This window comes from Microcaecilia unicolor, chromosome 7 (genome assembly GCF_901765095.1).
Source record: "Microcaecilia unicolor chromosome 7, aMicUni1.1, whole genome shotgun sequence".
Classification (NCBI taxonomy): Eukaryota; Metazoa; Chordata; class Amphibia; order Gymnophiona; family Siphonopidae; genus Microcaecilia; species Microcaecilia unicolor.
Window position 1 is genome coordinate 281,236,803 of NC_044037.1, and position 27,570 is coordinate 281,264,372.

General features: G+C 46.2%; 1 protein-coding gene across 1 annotated transcript in view; it reads left to right on the forward strand.

Moving 5' to 3' along the window:
- The window catches only part of LOC115473714 (myosin light chain kinase, smooth muscle-like), a 673,403-nt gene that overhangs the window by 181,399 nt on the left and 464,434 nt on the right, over positions 1–27,570 (forward strand). Inside the window, exon 4 of the mRNA XM_030208760.1 lies at positions 20,725–20,932. Within this exon, the coding sequence (XP_030064620.1) occupies positions 20,725–20,932 (208 nt within the window). The remainder of the gene's footprint in view (positions 1–20,724; positions 20,933–27,570) is intronic.

Consider the following 27,570-nt stretch of genomic DNA (forward strand, 5'->3'; position numbering starts at 1 on the left):
ATTTGAACCCAGATGTATGTATTGAACTGAAGACATTCTCTTGGTAAGAATAAATAAGATATTATTCATGAAAACTATCTTTGTCTTTATTATATGCACTCTTTCCTTATCATCTGCTATACACAAATAAGCCACACACACTGAACCACAGACTAGATTAAAACATATATGTATATATATGTGGGAACATAAATGGCCCAGAGTACACCTAGATCCAGAAAGACAGAAAGCAGTGGTCATGGGGATCAGGTTTGAACTGCGGCAGCTGATGCCTCCCCAGAACAGACCCCCATGGGACGGGGTAACCCTGAAGGTTAGGGAAACAATTCAAACCCTTTTGGATGAGTTAACGCTCTTTACCCCTCCGTGTAGAGGGGTCAATAAGGGGTCTAAAAGAGGTTGGATTAAAACAGTAAGAACTAAGTTCTGTAACATGGCTAACACAGGAAAGGGAAGTAAACTGGCTTACAAAAACGGCCACTACCGCATGGACTACAACAGGAAACACAACAGGGCACACTCTGACTCAGTAGGCAGGGGGAAAAGCACCATGGGAGAAGAGCCTACCAACTACCAACATCGTGAGACTGTAACACAAGCTAATGAAATCACGGAGCCCAATACCCTACACCCACCACAATGCAATGCTGATGTGACCCTGTAGTGCACCCGAGAGCCACATCTGACCCAGGGTAAGGCTGTGACAGGATCGAACATATTCTGCTGTCATGGAGGTGGGTACGGCATTTGAGGCTGGCATAGAGGCTGGAAAAAAAGTTTTTAAAGTGGGGTTTTTTTTGTGGGAGGGGGTTAGTGACCAAAGGGGGAGTCCAGGGAGGTGATCCCCGATTCCCTCCAGTGGTCATCTGGTCAGTTGGGGCACTTTTTTGGGACCTGTTCGTGAAAAAAAAAGGGTCCAAAAAAAGTGACCCAAAATCGCAGTAAAAACGCCTTTTTTTCGATTATCATCTAAATACGCCCATCTCTCCTCGGCTGATAATCACACCCCAGTTCCGCCTCCACCATGCCTCCGACACGCCCCCATCAACTTTATTCGTTTCCGTGATGAAGTGCAGTTGGAAACGCCCAAAATCAGCTTTCGATTATACCGATTTGGGCGCCCACGGAAGAAAGACGCCCATCTCCCGATTTGGGTCGCAATATAGGCGTTTTTCTGTTTCGAAAATAAGCTGGCAAGTAAACTTTATGAAATGTTTTTGAATCCTATGAAACAGGACACATGATGTATTCCTAGGGGAATGCGTGCAGCAGAAAAAATTGTGCAAAATTCTTCACTTGACTTGCAGAATTCTGTACAAAGGCCAGGTGTCAGCAGTGCCAGCCATGAGCTGGAAGAAGGAAATGTCTGGAAATGTGGCTAGAAAGAGGGAGGATATCCAATAGCATTTCAAGCTTCTCCTATTGACCTTCAAGTGCACTCAATCTGCAGCCCCCCATTACCTCTCTACCCTCCTCTCCCTGTATGTTCCCACCCGTAACCTCTGCTCTCAGAACAAATCACTCCTATCTGTACCCTTCTCCACCACCGCTAACTCCAGACTCCGCCCCTTCTGCCTCGCATCACCTTATGCCTGGAACAGACTTCCCGAGCCCATACGCCATGCGCCCTCCCTGCCCATTTTCAAGTCCTTACTCAAAGCCCATCTCTTCTCCCTTGCTTTTGGCGCCTAACCACCTTTCCCATTCATGATACCTACTTACTACATAGTTTGTTACCTTTCGATTGTAAGCTCTCTTGAGCAGGGACCGTCCTTCCCCATGTTTAAACTTGTACAGCGCTGCGTAACCCTGGCAGCGCTATAGAAATGCTAAGTAGTAGTAGTAGTAGTGGAAGGATGATGTGGCCAAGGCACTGCGATCTGTGTGAGCTGGTGGTGATGCTGTAGTAAAAGCACTATCCTGCACAGCCAGAATATCAGATCTGGCTATTTGTAATCTGTAACCTGTCATTAACGCTGTCCATGGTACTTGAAGATTGGAAGGTGGACAATGTAATGCCAATTTTTAAAAAGAGTTCCAGGAGTGATCGAGGGACCTACAAGCTGATAAGCCTGATGTCAATGCCAGCAAAATGGTAGAAACTATCATAAAGAACAAAAGTACTGAACACATAGACAAATGTGACTTAATGGGATAGCATCAACATGAATTTAGCCAAGGGAAGTCTTGCCTCACCAATATGCTACATTATTTTAGAGGCGGATAAACATGTGGATAAAAGTGATCCAATTGATGTAGTACATCTAGATTCTCAGAAAGCTTTTAACAAAGCCTCCATGAGAGATCTTGGGAAAATTTTTAAAAATATATGGGATAGGAGGCAATGTTCTGCTATGGATTGGGAACCTGTTGAAAAAATAGAAAACAGTGAATAGGGTTAAATGGCCAGCGCTCTAAATGGAGGAAGGTTAACAGTGGAGTGATGCAAAGGTCTGTACTGGGACCAATGCTTTTTAACATATTTATAAATGATCTGGAAACGGGAACAGATTTACAGATGACACAAAACTATTCAAAGTTGTTAAGTCATATGTGGAGTGCGAGAAATTGCAAGAGGACCTTGGAAGGCTGGAAGATGGCATCCAAATGGCAGAAGAAATTTAATGTAGGCGAGTGCAAAGCGATGCACATTGGAAAGACTAACCCAAATTATAACTACACGATGCTGCTTTCCATATCAGGAGTCACCACCAAGGAAAAGGATTTAGGTGTCATTGTGGACAATTTTGCTTATTGTTTCAGACTTCGCTAGGTACCTCTCCACCTGCATCTCCCCCTACAGTCCCTCCCAGGAACTCCGTTCACTAGGCAAATCTCTCCTAATTGCACCCTTCTCCTCCATCGCTAACTCCAGACTCTGTTCCTTTTGTATCGCCGCACCTTTTGCCTGGAATGGGCTTCCTGAGCCGTTACGACTAGCTCCATCCCTGGTCACCTTCAAATCCGGGCTAAAGGCCTACCTGTTTGATACTGCTTTTGACTCCTAACTTGTCACTTGCTCGTAACCTTTATCTTGTCTTCCTCTCTTCAATAGTCCCTTTCCCTATGTGTCTTTCTGTCTGTCTTACCCTTATCCTGTCCTGTCTGTCCTGATTTAGATTGTAAACTCTTTTGAGCAGGGACTGTCTTTTCAATTGTGAAGTGCTGCGTACAACTGGTAGCACTATAGAAATGATTTATAGTAGGTAGTACTTGTGATCTGGATTGGACACTATTGGAAGATGGATACTAAACTAGATGGGAAATGGGTGTGACCCAGTAGGGCAACTCTTATGTTCTTATGAGAAGGAAGCAGAGGGGCGGAATCCTGGGTTCATAGGAGAGAGGAGCAATGCCAAAACTAAGGAATTGATTGGAGAGGAATACAGAAGAGAGTAAAATCTGATAGGGGGACTTACTGAGGGAGTTAGACTAGGGGAGTCAGTGCCTGGAGAGGCAGAGAAAAAAAATGGGTGTTGAGCTTCATGGAAGAGAACTAAAGAGTTGAACTTGTAGGAAAAAGAGGAGAGAGGAAGAAAGAGAGAGAGATACAAAGAAGGGGAGACCCCGGGGAGTGTGTGAGCTGGGGGATCAATGTTAAAAAGAAGGAAAAGGGAGATATCAATCTTGTGGAGAGGTTGAAGCTGAAAGGGAGAGGGGGGGTGGACAAAGTCAAGGGATAGGATTGAGTTGGGGTGGAGAGCAAACTAAAACAATCAAGCCAGGTAGAGAGAAAGTGAGAGCTAGAAAGAGGGAGACAGGTATTCTGCAATACAAACAAAAACAGGTGATGTAAACAAGGTAAGCCTTGAAAGGATGAAAGCCCAAAATAAATTAGACAACAGCATTCAGGAATAAGACAGCAAAAGTAGAGACCTTTGGAAAGTCATCCTGGTCTCTCTCATCCTTTGACAACGTATAACTCATAGAGGCATATTTTCAAAGCACTTTGGGAGGCTAAGTTCCATAGGTTTCTATGGAACTTTGGGAGGCTAAGTGCTTTGAAAATGAGCCTGATATTGTTCCCAACTAAACAAAATCTTTTCAAGAGTCTGTTGTAAGGGACTTTGTCAAAAGCTTTCCGAAAATGTAGATTCACTAAATCAGCTGGCTCACCTTTATCCACATGTTTATTCATACCTTTAAAAAAATGTAGCACATTGGTGATTCAAGACTTCCTTTGGGTAAATCCATGTTGACTCTATCCCATTTAACCATGTTTGTGTATGGTTTCAGTAATTTTGTTCTTTACAATAGTTTCTACCAGTTTGCCTGGCACTAACATCAGGATCGCCCATCTGTAGTTTTCTGGATGATCCTTGGAGCCCTTTAAAAAAAAAACAAAGGCATAACATTGGCCACTTTCCAGTGTTACAGTGCTGTGGACAATTTTAATAATAGGTTACATATTATGAATAATAGATCTGCATTTTCATGTGTGAATAATTTCAGTACTCTGAAAAGAGGTTGGATATTTCAGCAACACATCAATCTGAAACACACCTCATAATTAACGATGAAGTATTCAACGGAAAGAAAGATGAAGCTTTTGGAAAGGCCTTCGCAATCCTCGGACTTGAATGTTATTGAAAATCTGTGGAGAGATCGCAAACACGCAGTGAATGCCAGGAGACTTCAGAATATTACTCAGCTAGAAGAGTTCTGCAAGGAAAAGTGGAAAAAAAAATCGAGTAGAAAGATCCTTAGCTGGCTACTGGATATATCTGGAAGCTGTTATTTCTTCCAAAGGAAATGTTGCAAAGTACTGACTGAAAGGGTGTCCAAACTTTTGTATCTGCCATGTTCACTGCAAATAAAAGATAATTATGCATTAAAAATTGCAGAACAGTGGTGTTTATCTTGGTACCATGTGGAGGTTGTGCCACCTTCTGTTCATTTAGGGGTTCTGTTAGTACGTAAGTAATGCCACACTGGGAAAAGACCAAAGGTCCATCGAGCCCAGCATCCTGTCCACGACAGCGGCCAATCCAGGCCAAGGGCACCTGGCAAGCTTCCCAAACGTAAAAACATTCTATACATGTCATTCCTGGAATTGTGGATTTTTCCCAAGTCCATTTAGTAGTGGTTTATGGACTTGTCCTTTAGGAAACCGTCTAGCCCCGTTTTAAACTCTGCCAAGCTAACCGCCTTCACCACCTTCTCTGGCAACGAATTCCAGAGTTTATGCGTTGGGTGAAGAAATATTTTCTCTGATTTGTTTTAAATTTACTACACTGTAGTTTCATCGCATGCCCCCTAGTCCTAGTATTTTTGGAAAGCGTGAACAGACCCTTCACATCCACCTGTTCCACTCCACTCAATATTAAGTAAGCTGCATGAAGCACTAATGTGCACTTTTACAAAGGGGAGTAAGGGCCTACACGCGTATAGCGTGTGCCAAATTGGCATTACCGCCCGGCTACCACGTGCCCTGGGTGGCACTTACTAATTCAGTGTGCACCGAAATATTTTCTACCACGGGGCGCCTACCTGGCGATAAATGGCAGTTAGAGTGCGCTGCATGCTTACTACCCAGGTAGCACGTGAAACCTTACAGCTAGGTCAGTAGATGGCGGTACGGTCTGAGGCCAAAACTGGACACGTGCTGGTTTCCATTTTTGCGCACATCTATTTTCCGGCCCCTTAAAAATAAGGTCCTTTTTCCTAGACATGGTAGAAAATGGCCCAGTGCGCACCCAAAAGATGTGTTCGCACTACCGTAGGCCACTCTTTACTACTGCTTGGTAAAAGGGCCCCTCAATGGAGTGGAGGCGTGGCCTACTACTACTTAACATTTCTAGAGCGCTACTAGGGTTATGCAGCGCTGTACAAAATAAACAAAGAAGGACGGTCCCTGCTCAAATGAGCTTACAATCTAGAGAACGAAATGTCAAGTTGGGCAGTCTAGATTTCCTGGGTAGAGGTGTAGAGGTTAGGTGCCGAAGGCGACATTGAAGAGGTGGGCTTTAAGCAGAGATTTGAAGATGGGGAGGGAGGGGGCCTGACGTATGGGCTCGGGGAGTTTGTTTCACGCGTGGGGTGAGGCGAGGCAGAAAGGGCAGAGCCTGGAGTTGGCAGTGGTGGAGAAGGGTACTGAAAGGAGAGCGGAGGTTACGGGTAGGAACGTAAGGGGAGATGAGGGTTGAGAGGTAAGGAGGGGCTGCAGATTGAGTACATTTGTAGGTTAGTAGCAGAAGCTTGAATTGAATGCGGTACCTGATCTGAAGCCAATGAAGTGATTTGAGGAGAGGGGTGATGTGATGTGAGTGTATCGGTTCAGGCGGAAGATAAGACGTGCAGCAGAGTTCTAAATGGACTGAAGGGGGGATAGGTGGCTAAGTGGGAGACCAGTGAGGAGTAGTCGATCACAGCATACTTCTCGATACCCTGTCCTCACTTGGATTCCAGGACTCTGTCCTTTCCTGGTTCTCTTCCTACCTCTTCCTCCGCACCTTTAGTGTTCACTCTGGTGGATCCTCTTCTACTTCTATCCCTCTGCCTGTCGGCGTACCTCAGGGTTCTGTTCTTGGTCCCCTCCTCTTTTCTATCTACACTTCTTCCCTTGGTTCATTAATCTCATCCCATGGCTTTTCCTACCACCTCTATGCTGATGACTCCCAAATCTACCTTTCTACCCCTGATATCTCACCTTGCATCCAAACCAAAGTTTCAGCGTGCTTGTCTGACATTGCTGCCTGGATGTCTCAACGCCACCTGAAATTAAATATGACCAAAACCGAGCTTCTCATTTTCCCCCCCAAACCTACCTCCCCGCTCCCCCCGTTTTCTATTTCTGTTGATGGCTCTCTCATTCTCCCTGTCTCCTCAGCTCGAAACCTTGGGGTCATCTTTGACTCTTCTCTCTCCTTCTCTGCTCACATCCAGCAGACCGCCAAGACCTGTCGTTTCTTTCTTTACAACATCCGTAAAATCCGCCCCTTTCTTTCCGAGCACTCTACCAAAACCCTCATCCACACCCTTGTCACCTCTCGTTAGACTACTGCAATCTGCTTCTTGCTGGCCTCCCACTTAGTCCCCTCTCCCCTCTCCAGTCGGTTCAAAACTCTGCTGCCCGTCTCATCTTCCGCCAGGGTCGCTTTACTCATACTACCCCTCTCCTCAAGACCCTTCACTGGCTCCCTATCCGTTTTCGCATCCTGTTCAAACTTCTTCTACTAACCTATAAATGTATTCACTCTGCTGCTCCCCAGTATCTCTCCACACTCGTCCTTCCCTACACCCCTTCCCGTGCACTCCGCTCCATGGATAAATCCTTCTTATCTGTTCCCTTCTCCACTACTGCCAACTCCAGACTTCGCGCCTTCTGTCTCGCTGCACCCTACGCCTGGAATAAACTTCCTGAGCCCCTACGTCTTGCCCCATCCTTGGCCACCTTTAAATCTAGACTGAAAGCCCACCTCTTTAACATTGCTTTTGACTCGTAACCACTCGCCTCCACCTACCCTCCTCTCTTCCTTCCCGATCACATTAATTGATTTGATTTGCTTACTTTATTTATTTTTTGTCTATTAGATTGTAAGCTCTTTGAGCAGGGACTGTCTTTCTTCTATGTTTGTGCAGCGCTGCATATGCCTTGTAGCGCTATAGAAATGCTAAATAGTAGTAGTAGTAGTAGGTTGCAGTAGTCAAGGCGAGAGGTAACGAGAGAGTGGATGAAAGTTTGGGTGGTGTGTTCAGAGAGGAAAGGGCGGATTTTGCTAATGTTATAGAGGAAGAAGCGACAGGTCTTGGCTATCTGCTGGATGTGCGCAGAGAAGGAGAGGGAGGAGTCGAAGATGACACCGAGGTTGCGGGCAGATGAGACGGGGACGATGAGGGTGTTATCAACTGAGATAGAGAGTGGAGGTAGAGGAGAAGTGGGTTTGGGTGGGAAGACAAGAAGTTCGGTCTTGGCCATGTTCCGTTTCAGGTGGCAGTTGGACATCCAGGCAGCAATGTCGGATAAGCAGGCCGATACTTTAGCTTGGGTTTCCGCAGTGATGTCAGGTGTGGAGAGATAAAGCTGGGTGTAGTCAGCATAAAGATGATATCGGAAGCCATGAGACGAGATCAGGGAGCCCAGGGAAGAGGTGTAGATAGAGAAAAGAAGGGGTCCAAGGACAGAACCCTGAGGGACTCCAACAGAGAGCGGGATAGGGGTGGAGGAAGAGCCATGAGAGTGTACTCTGAAGGTACGATGGGAGAGATAAGAGGAGAACCAGGAGAGGACAGAGCCCTGGAACCCAAAAGAGGACAGTGTGTCAAGAAGTAAGTTGTGATTGACAGTGTCAAAAGCAGCGGATAGTTCGAGGAGAATGAGGATGGAGTAATGGCCTTTGGATTTGGCGAGGAACAGGTCATTACAGACTTTGTATAATGCCGTTTCTGTCGAGTGAAGTGGGCGAAAGCCAGATTGAAGCGGATCGAGGATGGTATGAAAGGCGAGAAAATCAATGCAACGGCTGTGAACGGCACGTTCAAGTATTTTGGAGAGGAAGGGTAGGAGGGAGATGGGGCGGTAGTTGGAGGGACAGGTAGGGTCAAGTGAAGGTTTTTTGAGGAGAGGTGTGACAACAGCATGCTTGAAGGTGTCAGGGACAGTCGCGGTGGAGAGAGACAGGTTGAGGATATGACAGATGGGAGGGGTGATAGTAGGAGAGATGGTGATAAGTAAGTTGGTGGCGATGGGGTCTGAGGAACAGGTGGTGCATTTCGAGGAGGAGAGAAGATGGGCGGTTTCCTCTTCGGTGATATCAGGAAAAACGGAGAAGGAGGCCTGGGTTGATTGGTTGAGGGAGTGGGTGATAGGATGAAGAGGAGGAGAAGGTTTAGTGGTGACTTCGAGGTTGATCTTCTGGCCTAGTGGTTAGAGCACCAGTCTTGCAATCCAGAGGTGGCCGGTTCAAACCCCACTGCTGCTCCTTGTGATCTTGGGCAAGTCACTTAACCCTCCATTGCCTCAGGTACAAACTTAGATTGTGAGCCCTCCTGGGACAGAGAAATATCCAGAGTACCTGAATGTAACTCACCTTGAGCTACTACTGAAAAAGGTGTGAGCAAAATCTAAAATAAAAAAAATGCTGATATTAGCACACAGCCATTAATGAAACAAATACCCCTATGCATTTTGAAAACTGTGGTGCCCAATATTAACAAAACCAAAACTGGGCTTCTAAATTTAGGTTTCTAAATTTGTGTCCTATTTTCAGCCAAACTTAGGAACTTAGTTTTCAGCTGGAAAGTCATCTTAATTTAGGAGCTTAAAAGTTATGCTGCCTGCCATTCATTTGCTGAGATTCATTAGTATAATTTATCCAGTCTATATTCAGCCCAAAGCAGTCAGTGTTTTTTAAATGCCAACTGCCATGGGCAGACTTAGCCCTGGACATTGAGTGCCAGGCCATGTCCAGGCACGGGCATTGAATATCCGCTGAGACACGAAACACTTGTGTGGGTCCTCTGCTTCTCTGGTTCCTCCTCCCTCCCTTGTGATGCCAATGCCCCCTGCCTCTCACCCCCTGATGTCAAAAAGGGCTGATCAAGTACTAGTTAGTACCACAGGACTACCACTAGAGGTCGCAGTAGTCATTTTCTTATAAGAGTCGTGACCTGCATGAGCAAGTGGGCTTTGTTCCTGCCCTTATGACATCACTAGACCACCAGGAATCAACGAGGTAGGCTGGGGGGGGGGGGGGGGAGTGCAGTAGCACTAACCTCTCGCCTGGTTAAATCACTTTGAATAACAGGTGGTGTAATGCTGATAATCAGTGCTAATCACCTAACTTTTTCTTCCCTCGTCCTAATCTGCTCCTATTTCTACCCACTTTTTATGCTCCTAAATTTTAGCGTTTAGACACTCAGCCCTAGTACGTATTCAAAAAGGCCATTTTTGGAGCATAACTTTCAAAGTTAGGAGCATAGGCAGGACTATGTTTTCTAACCTGGGGGGGAGGGGGGGGGTCAAACAGGACCGTTGCCTAGGAACCAGAACCACAAAGGCACAGCTGGATGATGCCACTGAGGCTGTGGTTTAGAGTGCGGAGCTGGCTTATTCTCTGTCCTAGGCCTAATGCTGGTCCTATCCCCGGCCTTACCTCTTTTCTGTTGTAGGCATCTCTCACCCCCTTCCAGTTTTTTCTGCTCTGTAAACTGAGATGTTTATGCACACAGTGTGAAACTTCTCCCTCTTCAAATTTTTTTTACCTACATATTTTCTTGCCTGTACTTTTGTTTATCAAGACGTCAACACCACTTGTATCAACAGGCAACTCAACAAAGAAGCACCTTTACAAAACACCTTTGTTTGTGGACACTTTTGTTACAGGTCCCAGAGACAATATCTCATGCAAGGAGTTAATTTAAAATTGACTGGCATCTAGACAAAAGGTGGATGGCAGTTCAGTGATTATGGCCTGGGTGATATTAGATTGCTAACAGTTTCTTGTTTGCGGAGAAGTGGAGGAGACTAATGTTTCCGGCAGTGGGCTGAGAACCAGGGAAGCCAGCATTCACATCCTACTGTGGTTCCTTGTCGGGCAAGTCGCTTAACCCTCCATTGTCCAGGTACAAACTTAGATGTTAACCCCTTTGGGGAGGGAAAATACCTACTGTACCTGAATGTAACTCACCTTGAAATACAACTGAAAATGGCAGAAGTTAAATTTTTTAATTAAATTTTTGTTACATTTGTACCCCACGCTTTCCCACTCATAGCAGGTTCAATGCGGCTTACATGGGGCAATGGAGGGTTAAGTGACTTGCCCAGAGTCACAAGGAGCTGCCTGTGCCTGAAGTGGGAATCGAACTCAATTCCTCAGTTCCCCAGGACCAAAGTCCACCACCCTAACCACTAGGCCACTCCTCCACTGTTGCTACTATTTGAGGTTCTACATGGAATGTTGCTATTCCACTAGCAACATTCCATGTAGAAGTTGGCCCTTGCAGATTACCAATGTGGCCGCGCAGGCTTCTGCTTCTGTGAGTCTGACGTCCTTCACATACGTGCAGGACATCAGACTCACAGAAACAGAAGCCTGCCCAGCCTTCTACATGGAATGTTGCTAGTGGAATAGCAACATTCCATGTAGAATCTCCAATAGTATCTATTTTATTTTTGTTACATTTGTACCCCGCACTTTCCCACTCATATGCAGGCTCAATGCGGCTTTCATGGGGCAATGGAGGGTTAAGTGACTTGCCCAGAGTCACAAGGAGCTGCCTGTGCCTGAAGTGGGAATCAAACTCAGCTCCCCAGGACCAGAGTCCACCACCCTAACCACTAGGCCACTCCTAAATCCCTTCCAATCCCTTCCCGTGGGAGTTAAGACTAATGTTTTCATTGCCTTCTGCTTAGCTCAGGAGAGAAAACAAAATCCTGCTGTAAATAGCCAGTTGGGCATGGTGAGCTCAGTCCAGGACACAAACTTAGGAGGGAACTGATATGAGGTCTACTCTCTATAGATCATGCCTTTCCTTTTCCTCTACCTCTTCCTGAAGCCTCTTCTTCCTCTCATCCTTTTCCCTCCATGGTCTCTTTCTGGCTACCCTCACTGCCGCACCACATGTCAAACACAAGCCTCCCTACTACTTCTCTTTCCTACTCTTTCATGATCCCTTCTGCCATGGTCTGTTTCAAGTTAATCTCCTTCCTACCCTCTGTGATCCTTTTACATTTCTACTCCCTCTTCCCATATGGCTTTTTCCCATCTCCTGTTCCTCCTCACGGATTCTTCCCAGCTCTACCCCTTCTTTTCTTCCTTCCTTTTCTGCCCCATGGCCCCTTTCTAGATCCTCACAGTAGGCCCAGTGTGGAGTAGACATGGGGAGGGCAATGCTCCCCCAGATGTTGCTTGTGCTAATGATGAATATGTTCCCCTCCCCCACATACATTTCTAATATGACTTCCTTGCCCTCACCCCACCAAGTAGTCAGGCAAAGTGCACAGATGATCCTCTCCACCCTATACCCCTCCCCCCCCCCCAATGACTGTGTTTTTTCTTTCCCTCCTAACATTCTTCCCATTCTCCACACCTGCTTCCTAACTGATTTTATTCTTCTACTTCCCACAATGCCAAATATGAAAGCGCAAAACCACTAAGAGAGAAACTTCACTGGCTTCCACTGAAGGAACGCATTGCGTTCAAGATCTGCACGTTGGTACACAAAATTATTCATGCAGACGCCCCAATCTACATGCTAAACCTCGTAGACCTTCCTCCCAGAAACGCCACAAGATCATCACGTAAATTTCTCAACCTGCACTACCCCAGCTGCAAAGGACTTAAATACAAGATGATGCACGCCACTACCTTCTCTTACAAGAGCACGCAGATATGGAATGCATTACCTACAGACCTGAAAGCATTCAAAGAAACATCTATCTTTCGGAAATCTCCGAAAACATTCTTCTTCAACAAGGCCTACAATGAGAACTTATAACCTCACCAAGTCCACTCAACTATGAGCGCACACCTCCTATAACTACCCTAACATAACATAGTAACATAGTAGATGACGGCAGAAAAAGACCTGCACGGTCCATCCAGTCTGCCCAACAAGACAAACTCATATGTGCTACTTTCTGTGTATACCCTACCGCGATCCGTACCTGTCCTCCTCAGGGCACAGACCGTATAAGTCTGTCCAGCACTATCCCCACCTCCCAACCACCAGCCCCGCCTCCCACCACCGGCTCTGGCACAGACCGTATAAGTCTGCCCAGCACTATCCCCGCCTCCCAACCACCAGCCCCGTCTCCCACCACCGGCTCTGGCCCAGCACTATCCCCGCCTCCCAACCACCAATCCCGCCTTCCACCACCGGCTCTGGCAGAGACCGTATAAGTCTGCTCAGCATTATCCCTGCCTCCCAACCACCAGCCCCGCCTCCCTCCACCGGCTCTGCATATAATACTATCTTCCTTCTTCCCTTACCCCTTCCTAAGTGCTACACATTACTAATTGTATCCGATAACCTGTTATGACAATGTTATCAAATCTATGTAAGCCACATTGAGCCTGCAAATAGGTGGGGGAATGTGGGATACAAATGCAATAAAAATAATAATAATAATCTCTCAGCTCCTTTGATACCTGATTCCTTCTCCTCCTTCATGGTCTTTTCCTTGCTTCTGTCCATTTTATGCCCTCCCTTTCTCAAGGATTCTTCATCCTGTTCCCCTGTGACCTCTTTCTAGGACCTGATCATTATATTTCCCACAACCTCCCACTCCCTGCCTATACCTGGCTCATTTTTCTCCTTTTATCCTTAGAAAGGAGGACAAAAGATCATACGGGCTGTATTATGGGCAGGGAATTCGCTCCTTAAGAAGCCTGAAGCGAAAGGAAATTTTCTGTAGAGCGAGCCCAGCCGCAGTGGTCTTGAAAAGCCCAGATAAGTAATGTTTAATTTACAGTCCACATATAAGGAGGTTTTTTAAAGGCTGATGAGGAGCTCAAATTATTATCCACAAGGGAATATTCCCCAATAGTGGATAGATGTACGCAATGGTCTAGTGTTCTTAGGGACAAAGATTGTTGAGCGTCTGAAGTATTTTTTCCTCTATATAAAAATGCTAGAGAGTCGCACTTGCTAGTAATAGTATACAATACATGTAAACAGATTTCACTTTACCACAGTATATGAATTCCCATTACCCTTTATCCTTTATCAAGGTACACTAAAAGATGGGCTTGTACCATACCTTGACTTACCAATGGAGTCATCAACTTGCAGTATCTCAGTACCACAGGTTGTTGACTCTCATGGTAAATGAAAAGCACTGCTTGTGAACCACCGTGTAAGCAGTGCTGTTCTATTGGCCTGGGAGCATCGGGCCTGATGCTCCCAGACCACTTGTTAATGAGGCTGGCACCATTAGTAAATAATAGTGTCCAAAGCACCTCCCCAAGCCAAAACCGCCTCTAGCAACCCACCAAATCAAGGCCCCTTAGTGCTCCCCAACCCAAAGGGCTCTTCTAGCAACCCCCCCCCCCCAACTGGAAGTGTCCTCTCTCCCACCCTTATATAGAAATATGACACCTAGTGGTAGTATCACAAGACTACTGCTATGAGCTGCTGGCAGAATTTTCAATGAAGGTGAAAGCAAGGGCAGGAGCGACTGGGAATTGCGTAGACCACCAGGCACCAGGGATTTCACTACGATAGATGAAAAACGCTTTTAGGTGTGTGGTGGGGTGTGGGGAGGACCTTGGTGGGGATCTTCTGGTGAGGAAGGGAACACTTCTGTTCGGGGGATGGTAGCTGGAGGGAACCTTCAGGTTTCAGGGTGATCTGGGTGGAGCGGCACTATGGGGGGGGGGGGGTGGGAACCTTGATTTATGGAGGTGCTATTGGGAGTTTTGGCTTGGGGTGGTACTCTGGACCCTATGATTTACTAATGGTGTTGGCCTCTTTAACATGCATCATAGGAGCATCGGGCCACAACTTGGCAGCCTGATGCTCCCGGACTGTAAAATAATTCCAGCTTTTATCTAGGGTTCTTTTACTGGCTATAACATGGCTTGCAGTGTGCAGCCCATGCACAGTCCAAGCTGCATTATTGAATTTGAATAGTAATGAGCTGATTTATGTCACAGCTCAGAGAAGGTGAGCCCTTGGGCCGCAGTCAGGTTGACACTGCCTACCCAACTCGAAAGCTAGGCGGGCCCTGGCTGGTGGCAGGCGAGTCATGCCCCGACAAAGACCAGAGAGTGGTTCTTAAAAGAACCCTTGAAGTTGCCCCAACAAGTCAAGATGGAGAGTGGCTTGAAAGAGATCACTTTGGGCCTGGCCTGATGGAGTGAAGTCCAGGGAGTTGCTGGAACTAGGTTCAGGCCACAAACAGGAACAGGGCTGGATCAAGGCTGAAGGCACAGATTGGAACAGGTCTGGAATAAGGCTGAGGAACCAGACTGGAACAAGCCTGCAACTCAATCTAGACCAGGCTAGGTGACCCATTGCAAAAACACTGGTTGAGAGTTGGGAACTTCCTTGTATACCAGTAGACAGGAAGTGATGACATCAGTCAAATACCTCTTACAGGGCTATAAAGGAAGTGCAGAGTTTCCAAGAAGTAAAGTTTCACTCTTCTGGCACGAAATGCTCTGGAGCCCACGGAAAACAGGTGAGGGGAGGTGACACTTTAGAGGGGAGGTGACACTTTATATGCATTTGCATATTTTGTATCTCATTACTATGTAACATGGGGTGACCTAAAAACACTATGTTAGGGTACTGTAACCCGCTTTACAGTCCTTTAACATGCGTTAAAGAGCATATAGTGTAGATCAGTGCCCTAGTGCTGCTTGATAACTACCCCCCTCCCCCTCAAGATGGTGGGGTTCTGTTTGTTAAGAACACAGTAAGAAGAATATAGGGAGTTATTTTAAAACTAGTAAAAAAAGGCCTGTTTCTGACACAAATGAAGTGGGCGCTAGCAAGGTTTTCCTTGGAGTGTGTATGTTTGACAGAGTGTGTGTGAGAGTGACTGTGTGAGAGAGAGAGAGAGAGTGAATGTGCGAGTGTGTCTCTGAGAGAGAGTGTGGGTGCGAGAATGAGAGTGTGTGCCATGGGCCCCCCTCCCTCCCTTCCTCCCAGTTCCAGGGTCCCCCCTCCTTCCCTCCGAGTTCCAGGGTCGTCCCTCTCCCTCCCTCCGAGTTCCAGTGTCGTCCCTTCCCTCTGAGTTCCAGGGCCGTCATCCCCTACCTCCCTCTCTCCGAGTTCCAGGGTCATTCCCTCCCTCCCTCCCTCCCTTTGTGTTCCAGGGTCATTCCCTCCCTTCCTCCCTTTGAATTCCAGGGTCATCCCCTCCCTCCCTCCCTCCCTCCCTCTGAGTTCCAGGGTCGTCCCCTCCCTCCCTCCCTCTGAGTTCCAGGATCGTCCTCCCTTCCTCCCTCCGAGTTCCAGGGTCATTCCCTCCCTCCCTCTCAGGGTCGTCCCCCCTTCTTCTGAGTTCCAGGGTCATCCCCCTCCCTCCGAGTTCCAGGGTCGTCCCCTCCCTCCCTCCGAGTTCCAGGATTGTCCCCTCCCTCCCTCCCTTCCTCCGAGTTCCAGGGTCGTCCCCTCCCTCTGAGTTCCAGGGGACTGAGTTTCAGGTTCCCCCCTCCCTCCGTCCGTGTTTCACGGTCCCCCTTCCCTCCCTCCGAGTTTCAGGGTCCCCCCTCCCTCCCTCTGTCCAAGTTTCAGGGTCCCCCTCCCTCCCTCCCAGTTCCAGGATCCCCCCCTTGGAACACGACGTCACACGCATGAGGGTGTCATCGTCCCTCCCTTCCTCCCTCCCTCCCTTCCAGTTCCAGGCCCCCTACCTCTAAATTTTAAAAGTAATCTTCACTTACGAAGTCGGGTTTACGGTGGCCGGCAGCAGCGGTAAAAGGCATGCAAGCTCGGCCCTTCTCTCTCTCTCAGCTCTGGTCCCGCCCTCATTTCCTGTTTCCGCAAGGGTGTGTGACGTCGCGTTCCGTTGCCTGGTCTTTACGAACACAGAAGTGCGTGATGTCGTTTCAGGAGATGGATACAGCAGGAGCACGAATGCTTCAAGGCTTCACTTTCACGGAGTCAGCTTCAGAACGTTGGAGGTGCTTTTTATTATATACGATAGGCTATGGAGCATGCAGGCTTACGAGAATGCTGTACTCGCTGAATTAGGTATACTTTCAAAGATAGTGGGTGCTAAGGAGAAAGATGATGAAAATGGTGAAATCTTACAAACAGGCTGCTAGATGGGATATATCTATACAGTATGGATAGAAATAATGGGGCTGAAATTGATGGGCTGATTTTTCTTTTTCTGTTGTCATCTACTTTGGGGGAGGGCACTCATCAAAATTACCTACTCCGGTGCAAATTTCACTGGTATTGTTTCCTATGGGGATTTGTGCAACTACTACTACTACTACTATTTAACATTTCTAAAGCGCTACTAGGGTTACGCAGCGTTGTACAGTTAACAAAGAAGGGCAGTCCCTGCTCAAAGGAGCTTACAGTCTAATGGACAACATGTGAAGTCAGCTTACAATCTAATGGACAGTATGTGCGGACAGTCAAATTGGGGCAGTCTAGATTCCTGGGTAGAGGTGAAATGGTTAAGGTGCCGAAGGTGACATTGAAGAGATGGGCTTTGAGCAAGGATTTGAAGATGGGCAGGGAGGGGGCTTGGCGTATGGGCTGAGAAAGTTTATTCCAACGAATCAGAGCACCACTAGCCAAAAATTGTGCAGAGATTGCACCTGCTTTTTTTGCATGTAATTTTCCCATCAGAAAATATGTGCATATCTTTAATTTGACATTTGTGTGTACTTTTGGATAATCTTTGAGCTCTGGTTCCAGCAGTACCTCTTCACCTTGCAGCTTAAAGTCAAACAACGTTCATAACTTATCTGCTGATAGGCTGAGCAGTAATGAGAGCCCTGACATCCATGGGTAAAATGTTATTTCACCCAGGGAAAGGGCTGTGCTTACTGCTCTCTATGTGGGTAGTTTTAAAGGGTTTTCATACATATATGTAGATGATATTGCAGTAAATCTAATCGAGATGTGAAGAAGGAAAGAATGCGAGCATGAAATTAATCATAGTCAAAAAGATGGCGGATGGTCCTTAACTGACAGAAGGTGAAGAAGCTGAGTTTGGTCAAGTGCAAAATATGGGGAAGCAAAGAGAGGAACAAATCAAGAATTAACCCTAGATAGAGAAAATGAGAGACTGGGGAGACAGGTGATCCAAAGAGTGTGACAGTGAAGAAGGAAGGGGTAAGAAACCAGCAAGCAACAGTTTTGTTGGTATTCAAAACAAGTTGATGTCCAAAAAGTCACTTTGTAACTGCATCCAAACAAGTCTGTAAAGGGGAGAGAGAGGGACAAAACGGGTTGGTGGGATAGATAACTGTTATTTTGTTTGCTGTAAACCTGCTGTGTTCAGATAGGGCAATATATCAAATTTTAATAAACAGAAAAATATGCAAGGAGATGCATGATAAATGCTTCTTATAAAATTACCTACGGTGTAATAATATGCGAATGATAAGAATGAGTAGACTCGGTACATGACTCAGGAATAGGTGTATTGTGGGTGGAAGACAGGTGGAGTCACCATCTGCAAGGAAACACTTAAACATCTGCTGACCGGCAGGTGTAAATTACTACTTACTACTACGTATCATTTCTAAAGCGCTACTAGACATACACAGCGCTGTACACTTGAACATGAAGAGACAGTCCCTGCTCGACAGAGCTTACAATCTAATTAGGACAGACAAACAGGACAAATAAGGGATAAGGACAATGAGTAGCAAGATTCCGGAATCCCAAACAATAGCAAGATTCCGTGCAGAATCCCAAAGAGTAGCAAGATTCCGGAATCCCAAAGACTACTACTACTACTTATCTTTTCTATAGTGCTACTAGACGTACGCAGCGCTGTACACTTGAACATGAAGAGACAGTCCCTGCTTGACAGAGCTTGCAATCTAATCAGGACAAACAGGACAAATAAGGGATAAGGACAAAGAGTAGCAAGATTCCGGAATCCCAAACAATTGCAAGATTCCGTTCAGAATCCCAAAGAGTAGCAAGATTCCACAATCCCAAGCAATAGCAAGATTCCGTGCAGAATCCCTAAGAGTAGCAAGATTCCAGAATCCCGAAGACTACTACTACTACTACTTATCATTTCTAAAGCGCTACTAGACATACACAGCGCTGTACACTTGAACATGAAGAGACAGTCCCTGCTCGACAGAGCTTACAATCTAATTAGGACAGACAAACAGGACAAACAAAAGATAAGGGAATATTAAAAGTGAGAATGATAAAATAAGGGTTAGGAGTTAAAAGCAGCATCAAAAAGGTGGGCTTTTAGCTTAGATTTGAAGACGGCCAGAGATGGAGCTTCATTTTAGCTGGGATTCCTGTAGCTTTTCTGCTGCAGTTTTATAAAGGCACAGGCACCTATGTGGTATCTGTCTAATAAGCTGGAAATAGATGCCTGCTTGACCTCTTTGTCTAGGGTGACTTGTTCTATAAAAACCATCCAAAACCATCTAAATTTCAGGAAATCCCTTAAGACCATCTTATTTGGAAAAGCCTACACCCAGGATTCAGCCTGTGTCTCCACTGCTTGATACACATCAATTTTATGACAATTTTGGGTACATCCACCTTTCCCTCCTCTCCCCTGGTTTCCCTGTTCCTTTCGTTCCTTCCCTATCCTCTCCATTATTTCTTATGTAGGTTTTATTTTGTATTAGCTTAATTTACTGGATTGGCGCTTGCCTTTGCGGTGTAATGTAAGCCACATTGAGCCTGACGCAGTTGGGGAAAACATGGGGTATAAATGTGATAATAAATAAATAAATAAAATTACAGTCCATTTTACTGTGTGGTTGTTACTTCAGAGTTATGTGCAGCTGTCACTGATTCAAACACATTTCAGAAAAACACAAGGGGCTCAGTATTCAAAATGAGTTTAAACAGCCAGGAAGAGGCTCCTGGCTGTTTGTAATCACCTGTTGCTGAACATGCCCGCTCAGCACCCAAGCCAAAACCGGCTACTTTGGGGCATTGCAGGGACGGATTTGGAACTTAAGAACATAAGAATAGCCATGCTGTGCCAGACCAATGGCCCATCTAGCCCAGTATCCTGCTTCCAACAGTGGCCAGTCCAGGTCACACGTACCTGCCAGAACCCCAAAGAGTAACAAGATTCCAGAATCTCAAAGAGTAGCAACATTCCAAGCTACCAACCCCGAGGCAAGCAGTGGCCATGTCCATCTCAATAACAGGCTCTGGACTTTTCCTCCAGGAACTTGTACAAAACGTTTTTAAACCCGGATATGCCAACTGCTCTTACCACATCATCCAGCAGCGAGTTCCAGAACTTAACTATTCTTTGAGTGAAAAAATAATTCCTCCTAGTTGTTTTAAAACCATTTCCACGTAATTTCATCAAGTGTCCCCTGATCTTTTCTGCTAGTAAAAGTGAACCGCATAAAAAGCAGTCCTATCTTTGTCGATTTTTTTTTTATACTCGGATAGGTGCCAGATATTGCATTTAACCAGCTACAGTTTGTCTGGCTCTGTATACCCAGAAATTCAGTTCTGGAGCCCAGACATGGTCAGGCATTGAATTTCCAGGTACAATGCCAGGTAGCAGTCAGCAAAATGTTGATCGCTGACAGCTGAAGATCTGGCACCAGATGGCTAATGAGGGGTTGCTTTCTGTCTCTTTATTAGGAGTCATCTCCTTAATATATATATATGGATCTGAAATGATAGAATTTTGGGAGGAGCAAACAGATAGAGGGGAAATATATTCTATTTCATAACTGTCTATCTCAGCTGTGGAAACTGGGTTCCTATACTTTTGACTGGCTCTCTATCACTGACCTTGAAATCTGGGATGAAAAAGGCTCCGATTAATATTTCAGTTAATTGTAGTGGAAAAGTGTGATGGCCTTTCTTCACAAAATTATGGCTTTAACAGTTGTGCCGTGGCCTCATTTTTTCCATTTCAGTTTGGCTCCTAGATTTAGCATTTTTTTCTGTGTCAGTCAGCTTTATATATTTAACCGTTATTGTTTAAAAAAAACATTCCATTGGATTATGAAATTTCAGCTTTGGTTATTTATTTATTTTTTCACATCCCCCCCCCCCCCTGATAACATCATTTATTAACTTTGTAAAAAAATTTTTTTAAAGTATGCTTGTATTTATTTATTTTCTCCTTTTCAGGTCCGGGGCCTTCCAGAACCTCGCATCACATGGTACAGAAATGGAGAACCACTTACAGACAGAGAGCGTTACACGTTGGACCAAAGTGTTCGAGGGCTTTTCAGCTTGGTGATTAAAAGCGTACAAGCAGAAGACGCTGGAAAGTACACCTGCGACGCCGCTAATGAGGGTGGAGGGCGACAGGTGACTGTGGAGCTTACAGTAGAAGGTAGGGTTCTTGTTCAGTGGCGTGAAAGAACTCCATCTTAGCTTAGCAATAAGCATTCAGTCTGTTGCCCCTCACTATCTTTCTACCCTCATCTCCCCTTACGTTCCCGCCCGTAACCTCCGTTCACAGGATAAATCCCTCCTCTCAGTACCCTTCTCCACCACCGCCAACTCCAGGCTCCGCTCATTCTGCCTCGCCTCACCCTATGCTTGGAACAACCTTCCTGAGCCCTTACGCCAAGCCCCCTCCCTGCCCGTCTTCAAGTCTTTGCTTAAAGCCCACCTCTTCAATGCGTTCGGCACCTAACCCTTTCCGTTCAGTGAATCCAGACTGCCCCAATTTGACTGCCCCTATCGGACCCACTGTTCACTTGTCTATTAGATTGTAAGCTCTTTGAGCAGGGACTGTCTCTGTTTGTTAAATTGTACAGCGCTGCGTAACCCTGGTAGCGCTCTGTCTCCCTTTGTTAAATTGTACAGCTCTGCGTAACCCTAGTAGCGCTCTGTCTCTCTTTGTTAAATTGTACAGCGCTGCGTAACCCTAGTAGCGCTCTGTCTCTCTTTGTTAAACTGTACAGCGCTGCGTAACCCTAGTAGCGCTCTGTCTCTCTTTGTTAAACTGTACAGCGCTGCGTAACCCTGGTAGCGCTCTGTCTCTCTTTGTTAAATTGTACAGTGCTGCGTAACCCTGGTAGCGCTCTGCCTCTCTTTGTTAAATTGTACAGCGCTGCGTAACCCTGGTAGCGCTCTGTCTCTCTTTGTTAAACTGTACAGCGCTGCGTAACCCTAGTAGCGCTCTGTCTCTCTTTGTTAAATTGTACAGCGCTGCGTAACCCTGGTAGCGCTCTGTCTCTCTTTGTTAAACTGTACAGCGCTGCGTAACCCTGGTAGCGCTCTGTCTCTCTTTGTTAAACTGTACAGCGCTGCGTAACCCTGGTAGCGCTCTGTCTCTCTTTGTTAAACTGTACAGCGCTGCGTAACCCTAGTAGCGCTCTGTCTCTCTTTGTTAAACTGTACAGCGCTGCGTAACCCTAGTAGCGCTCTGTCTCTCTTTGTTAAACTGTACAGCGCTGCGTAACCCTAGTAGCGCTCTGTCTCTCTTTGTTAAACTGTACAGCGCTGCGTAACCCTGGTAGCGCTCTGTCTCTCTTTGTTAAATTGTACAGCGCTGCGTAACCCTGGTAGCGCTCTGTCTCTCTTTGTTAAACTGTACAGCGCTGCGTAACCCTAGTAGCGCTCTGTCTCTCTTTGTTTTGTTTAAACTGTACAGCGCTGCGTAAACCCTGGTAGCGCTCTGTCTCTCTTTGTTAAATTGTACAGCGCTGCGTAACCCTAGTAGCGCTCTGTCTCTCTTTGTTAAATTGTACAGCGCTGCGTAACCCTAGTAGCGCTCTGCCTCTCTTTGTTAAATTGTACAGCGCTGCGTAACCCTGGTAGCGCTCTGCCTCTCTTTCTTAAATTGTACAGCGCTGCGTAACCCTAGTAGCGCTCTGTCTCTCTTTGTTAAACTGTACAGCGCTGCGTAACCCTAGTAGCGCTCTGTCTCTCTTTGTTAAACTGTACAGCGCTGCGTAACCCTGGTAGCGCTCTGTCTCTCTTTGTTAAACTGTACAGCGCTGCGTAACCCTAGTAGCGCTCTGTCTCTCTTTGTTAAATTGTACAGCGCTGCGTAACCCTAGTAGCGCTCTGCCTCTCTTTGTTAAATTGTACAGCGCTGCGTAACCCTAGTAGCGCTCTGCCTCTCTTTCTTAAATTGTACAGCGCTGCGTAACCCTAGTAGCGCTCTGTCTCTCTTTGTTAAACTGTACAGCGCTGCGTAACCCTAGTAGCGCTCTGTCTCTCTTTGTTAAACTGTACAGCGCTGCGTAACCCTAGTAGCGCTCTAGAAATGTTAAGTAGTAGTAACAACCCCTCCTCCCCCCACCCCATTGCTTCTTACTGATGTTTGTTTCAGGAATCTCCTCTGTTCCTTTGATTTTCAGATTCTGGTAATTATTTCCTGTCTCTGTCCCGCATACTGCCACAGCCACTCAGTTTCTACCCTATCCAACTCAGAGTTGCCTACTGTACAATAATCACATCCACATGTCTGCCACAGACAATCTGTCCAGAATCGCCAGACCCTGTTATGTTATTTCTATCCCTGGCCTTTTATCCCTTTATCTTCTCTGCTTCCCTTCACCTTCAGAAGGCAAAGGTTGGGCTATGGCCTGTTTTTTTTTCGGGAGGTAGATTATGGATTCCTTTGAAAGCCTGACTAGGATCAGTAAGTCAACCTTGACATGTGCTTCTGATGATAAACATTACTGTGTGAAAACAAAAGCGTCAGGCTCCACGACTTCTTTCTCGGATGGTAATAAATAGAAATTAAACAAAACAGAGAAAAGAAAGTAAGATGATACCTTTTTTATTGGACTGACAATACATTTTTTTTGATCAGCTTTCGAAGGTAACCCTTCTTCAGACCAGAAATAAGCAAATGTTGACAAATATCAGAATATGTAAGTAGGGTTACCATATATCCAGGTTTACCCGGACATGTCCTCTTTTTGAGGACACGGCTGAACATCTGGGTGGGTTTTGCCAGCCTGCCCGTTTGTCCGGATTTGCGGACAAACGGGCAGGCTGTCAGGGGCAGGCGGGCCTCAGGGGTGTCCTATCCTCTCCTCCCTTCCCCTACCTTAGTGTGGTGCCCCGGAGGTCTAGCAACCTCTTCCAGGCAGGAAAAAGCCCCCTCTTTCCTGCCCGGCGCGGCTGTAGATTTTTCTTGCTCCCAGCGCCGATTCAAAATGGCTGGTGAGAGTTCAAGCGGCAGCCTTGCGAGACTTCTACCGAAGTCTTGCAAGGTCACTGTTTGAACTCTCGGCAGCCACTTTGAATTGTCGCCGGGAGCAAGAGAGGTCTTCAGCTGTGCCGGGCAGGAAAGAGAGGGCTCTTTGCTGCCCCGAAGAGGCCATTAGACCACCAGGGCACTACAGTAAGGTACAGGAGGGGAGGGGTAGTGAATGGAGTTGTGTGGGTGGAGGGGAGGGAGGCTGGAAAATTGGGGAGGGGATAACGGGGGGAGAGAGAGGGAATCTGGCTTTCTTTGGGGGGTGCCAAAGTGACAGGGGGCAGGGTGGGGTGAGACAGGGGTGTGACGGGGCTAGGCGGGGATGTGACAGGGGGCAGTGCATGTGTCCTCTCTTTTTCTTTGGAAAATGGTAACTCTATATATAACCCTATATATAAGTGAAATACAAAACTATTCCAATGATAGTCTCTCGTATGGTAAAAGGATGCTTTGTTTCGCGGTTAGGGGGTTATTGTATAAGAGACTTGAGCATGTACATCAGCATTTTTTATACTCAGGCAGGCACTTATTTATATTCCCCCAATATTCAGCGCTATTTAACCGGCCAAGAATGGTTCCTGGTTGGTTAAATAGCGCTTAACCAGCTATCCATGAGTATTCACCAGGAGATCGCTGGTTATCTCCCTCTGAATATTCCTGGTACATAAGTATTGCCATACTGGGAAAGACCAAAGGTCCATCGAGCCCAGCATCCTGTTTCTAACAGTGGCCAATCCAGGTCACAAATACTCGGCAAGATCCCCAAAAAGTACAAAACATTTTATACTGCTTATCCCAGAAATAGTGGATTTTCTCCAAGTCCATTTAATAACGGTCTATGGACTTTTCCTTTAGGAAGCCGTCCAAACCTTTTTTAAACTGCTAAGCTAACCGCCTATACCACATTCTCTGGCAACGAATTCCAGAGTTTAATTACACGTTGTGTGAAGAAACATTTTCTCTGAGTCGTATTAAATTTACTACTTTGTAGCTTCATTGCATGCTCCCTAGTCCTTGTATTTTTGAAAAGTGTAAACAGACGTTTCACATCTACCTGTTCCACTCCACTCATTATTTTATAGACCTCTATCATATCTCCCCTCAGCCACCTTTTCTCCAAGCTGAAGAGCCCTAGCCGCTTCAGCCTTTCCTCGTAGGGAAGTCGTCCCATCCCCTTTATCATTTTCATCGCCCTTCAGTGCTTTGGAGGAGATTCTATATATGGCGCCTAAACGTTTGGCACTGAAATCAGTGTTGACTAAGTGTAATTACTACTACTACTACTACTATTTAGCATTTCTATAGCGCTACAAGGCATACGCAGCGCTGCACAAACATAGAAGAAAGACAGTCCCTGCTCAAAGAGCTATGTAATAAAAGTAAGCCAAGTATAGGACAATCAAGCCATTGTGACATCACTGATGAGGTTGGCTCTTACTGGTGGCCTGAGGCATTATGACATCACAATATTAGCTCTGGTTACAAGAGACTACTACTACTACTATTTAGCATTTCTATAGCGCTACAAGGCATACGCAGCGCTGCACAAACATAGAAGAAAGACAGTCCCTGCTCAAAGAGCTTGCAATCTAATAGACAAAAAATAAATACAGTAAGCAAATCAAATCAATTAATGTGAACGGGAAGGAAGAGAGGAGGGTAGGTGGAGGCGAGTGGTTACAAGTGGTTACGAGTCAAAAGCAATGTTAAAGAGGTGGGCTTTCAGTCTAGATTTAAAGGTGGCCAAGGATGGGGCAAGACGTAGGGGCTCAGGAAGTTTATTCCAGGCGTAGGGTGCAGCGAGACAGAAGGCGCGAAGTCTGGAGTTGGCAGTAGTGGAGAAGGGAACAGATAAGAAGGATTTATCCATGGAGCGGAGTGCACGGGAAGGGGTGTAGGGAAGGACGAGTGTGGAGAGATACTGGGGAGCAGCAGAGTGAATACATTTATAGGTTAGTAGAAGAAGTTTGAACAGGATGCGAAAACGGATAGGGAGCCAGTGAAGGGTCTTGAGGAGAGGGGTGGTATGAGTAAAGCGACCCTGGCGGAAGATGAGACGGGCAGCAGAGTTTTGAACCGACTGGAGAGGGGAGAGGTGACTAAGTGGGAGGCCAGCAAGAAGCAGATTGCAGTAGTCTAAACGAGAGGTGACAAGTGTAATTCTATAATTGGTACCTTTTAGTTTATATTTCACTGCCTAAATCTGCACGCATCTATTCACACCAGCAAAAATTTGGTGGAAATCCCTGTGTGCAGATTTAGGCGCACTAGGCCATATTCTATAACTAGGCATGTAAACCGCCGAGACCTGCCAGTTAGCCTAGGCGGTATAGCAAATTTCTAATAAGCTAAACTAAACTGTACTGCATTATATGATATGAGTTTGTTATTGAACAGACTGGGAAAACTGTGCAGGTCTTTATCTGCTGTCATTCACTAGCAGGGCTCATTTTCAAAAGAGAAAAACGTCTAAAAAGTGACATAAGTCTGCATTTGGTCGTTTTTCTCACAAAAACGTCCAAATCAGTAATTTCGAAACCTATTTTTAGACATTTTTCTATGAAGTCCATCAGAAGTATGTCCAAATCTCAAGGGGGCATTTCAGGGGCGTGTTCAGGGTGGGACTTGAGCATTCCTAAGACTTAGACGTTTTTCAGCCATAATGGAACAAAACAAAAACGTCCAGCACCAAAACTATGACGTTTTGAGCTAGACCTGTTTTTATAACGAATAAGGCAGAAAAGATTACCCTAAATAACCAGATGACCACTGGAGGGAATCAGGGGTGACCTCCCCTTATTCCCCCAGTGGTCACTAACCTCCTCCCACCCCTCACAAATGTGATAAAAAACATTACTTGCCAACCTCTGTGCCAGCTTCAGATGTTATACTCAGGTCCATTAGAACAGCATGCAGGTCCATGGAGTAGTCTAGTGCTGGGTGCAGTGAACTGCAGAAGATGGACCCAGGCTTCTACCTCCCCCTAACCGTTACACTTGTGGAGGAAACTGTGAATCCTCCAAAACTCACCAGAAACCCACTGTACCCACATATAGGTGCCCCCTTCACCCGTAAGGGCTATGGTAGTGGTGTACAGTTGGGGGTAGTGGGTTTTGGGGGGGCTCAGCAGACAAAGTTAGGGAGCAGTGGTGAGATGTGTACCTGGGAGCAGTTTATGAAGTCCACTGCAGTTCCCCCTAGGGTGCCCTATTGCTGTCTTGGGATGTCAGGGGGACCAGTCTACTAAATATGCTGGCTTCTCCTACATCCCAATGGCTTGATTTTGTATGTTTTGCACTGGGACGTTTTTTTTTTTTTTTCCAAAATGGACCAAAAAAAATGTCCAAATCACAAAACGTTCAAAGTATTTTCGAAAAAAAAAAAAAAAGATAGACCTTTTTTTCGAAAATGACCTTTCCTGTTCAGAATTTGGACGTTTTGTGTAAAACGCCCAAATTCAGATTTAGACGTCATGTCGAAAATTCCCCTCCACGTAAGATACCCGTAATGAATATGCATGAGATTGATTTGTGGAGGCTTTCAAAATATGCCTGTGAGCTAGTGGTTGGGAGGCGGGGCTAGTGCTGGGCAGACTTATACTGTCTGTGCTAGGGCTGGTGGTTGGGAGGCGGGACTAGTGCTGGGCAGACTTATACGGTCTGTGCCGGGGCTGGTGGTTGGGCGGCGGGGATAGTGCTGGGTAGACTTATACGGTCTGTGCCAGAGCCGGTGGTGGGAGGCAGGGATAGTGCTGGGCAGACTTATATGGTCTGTGCCAGAGCTGGTGGTGGGAAGCGGGACTGGTA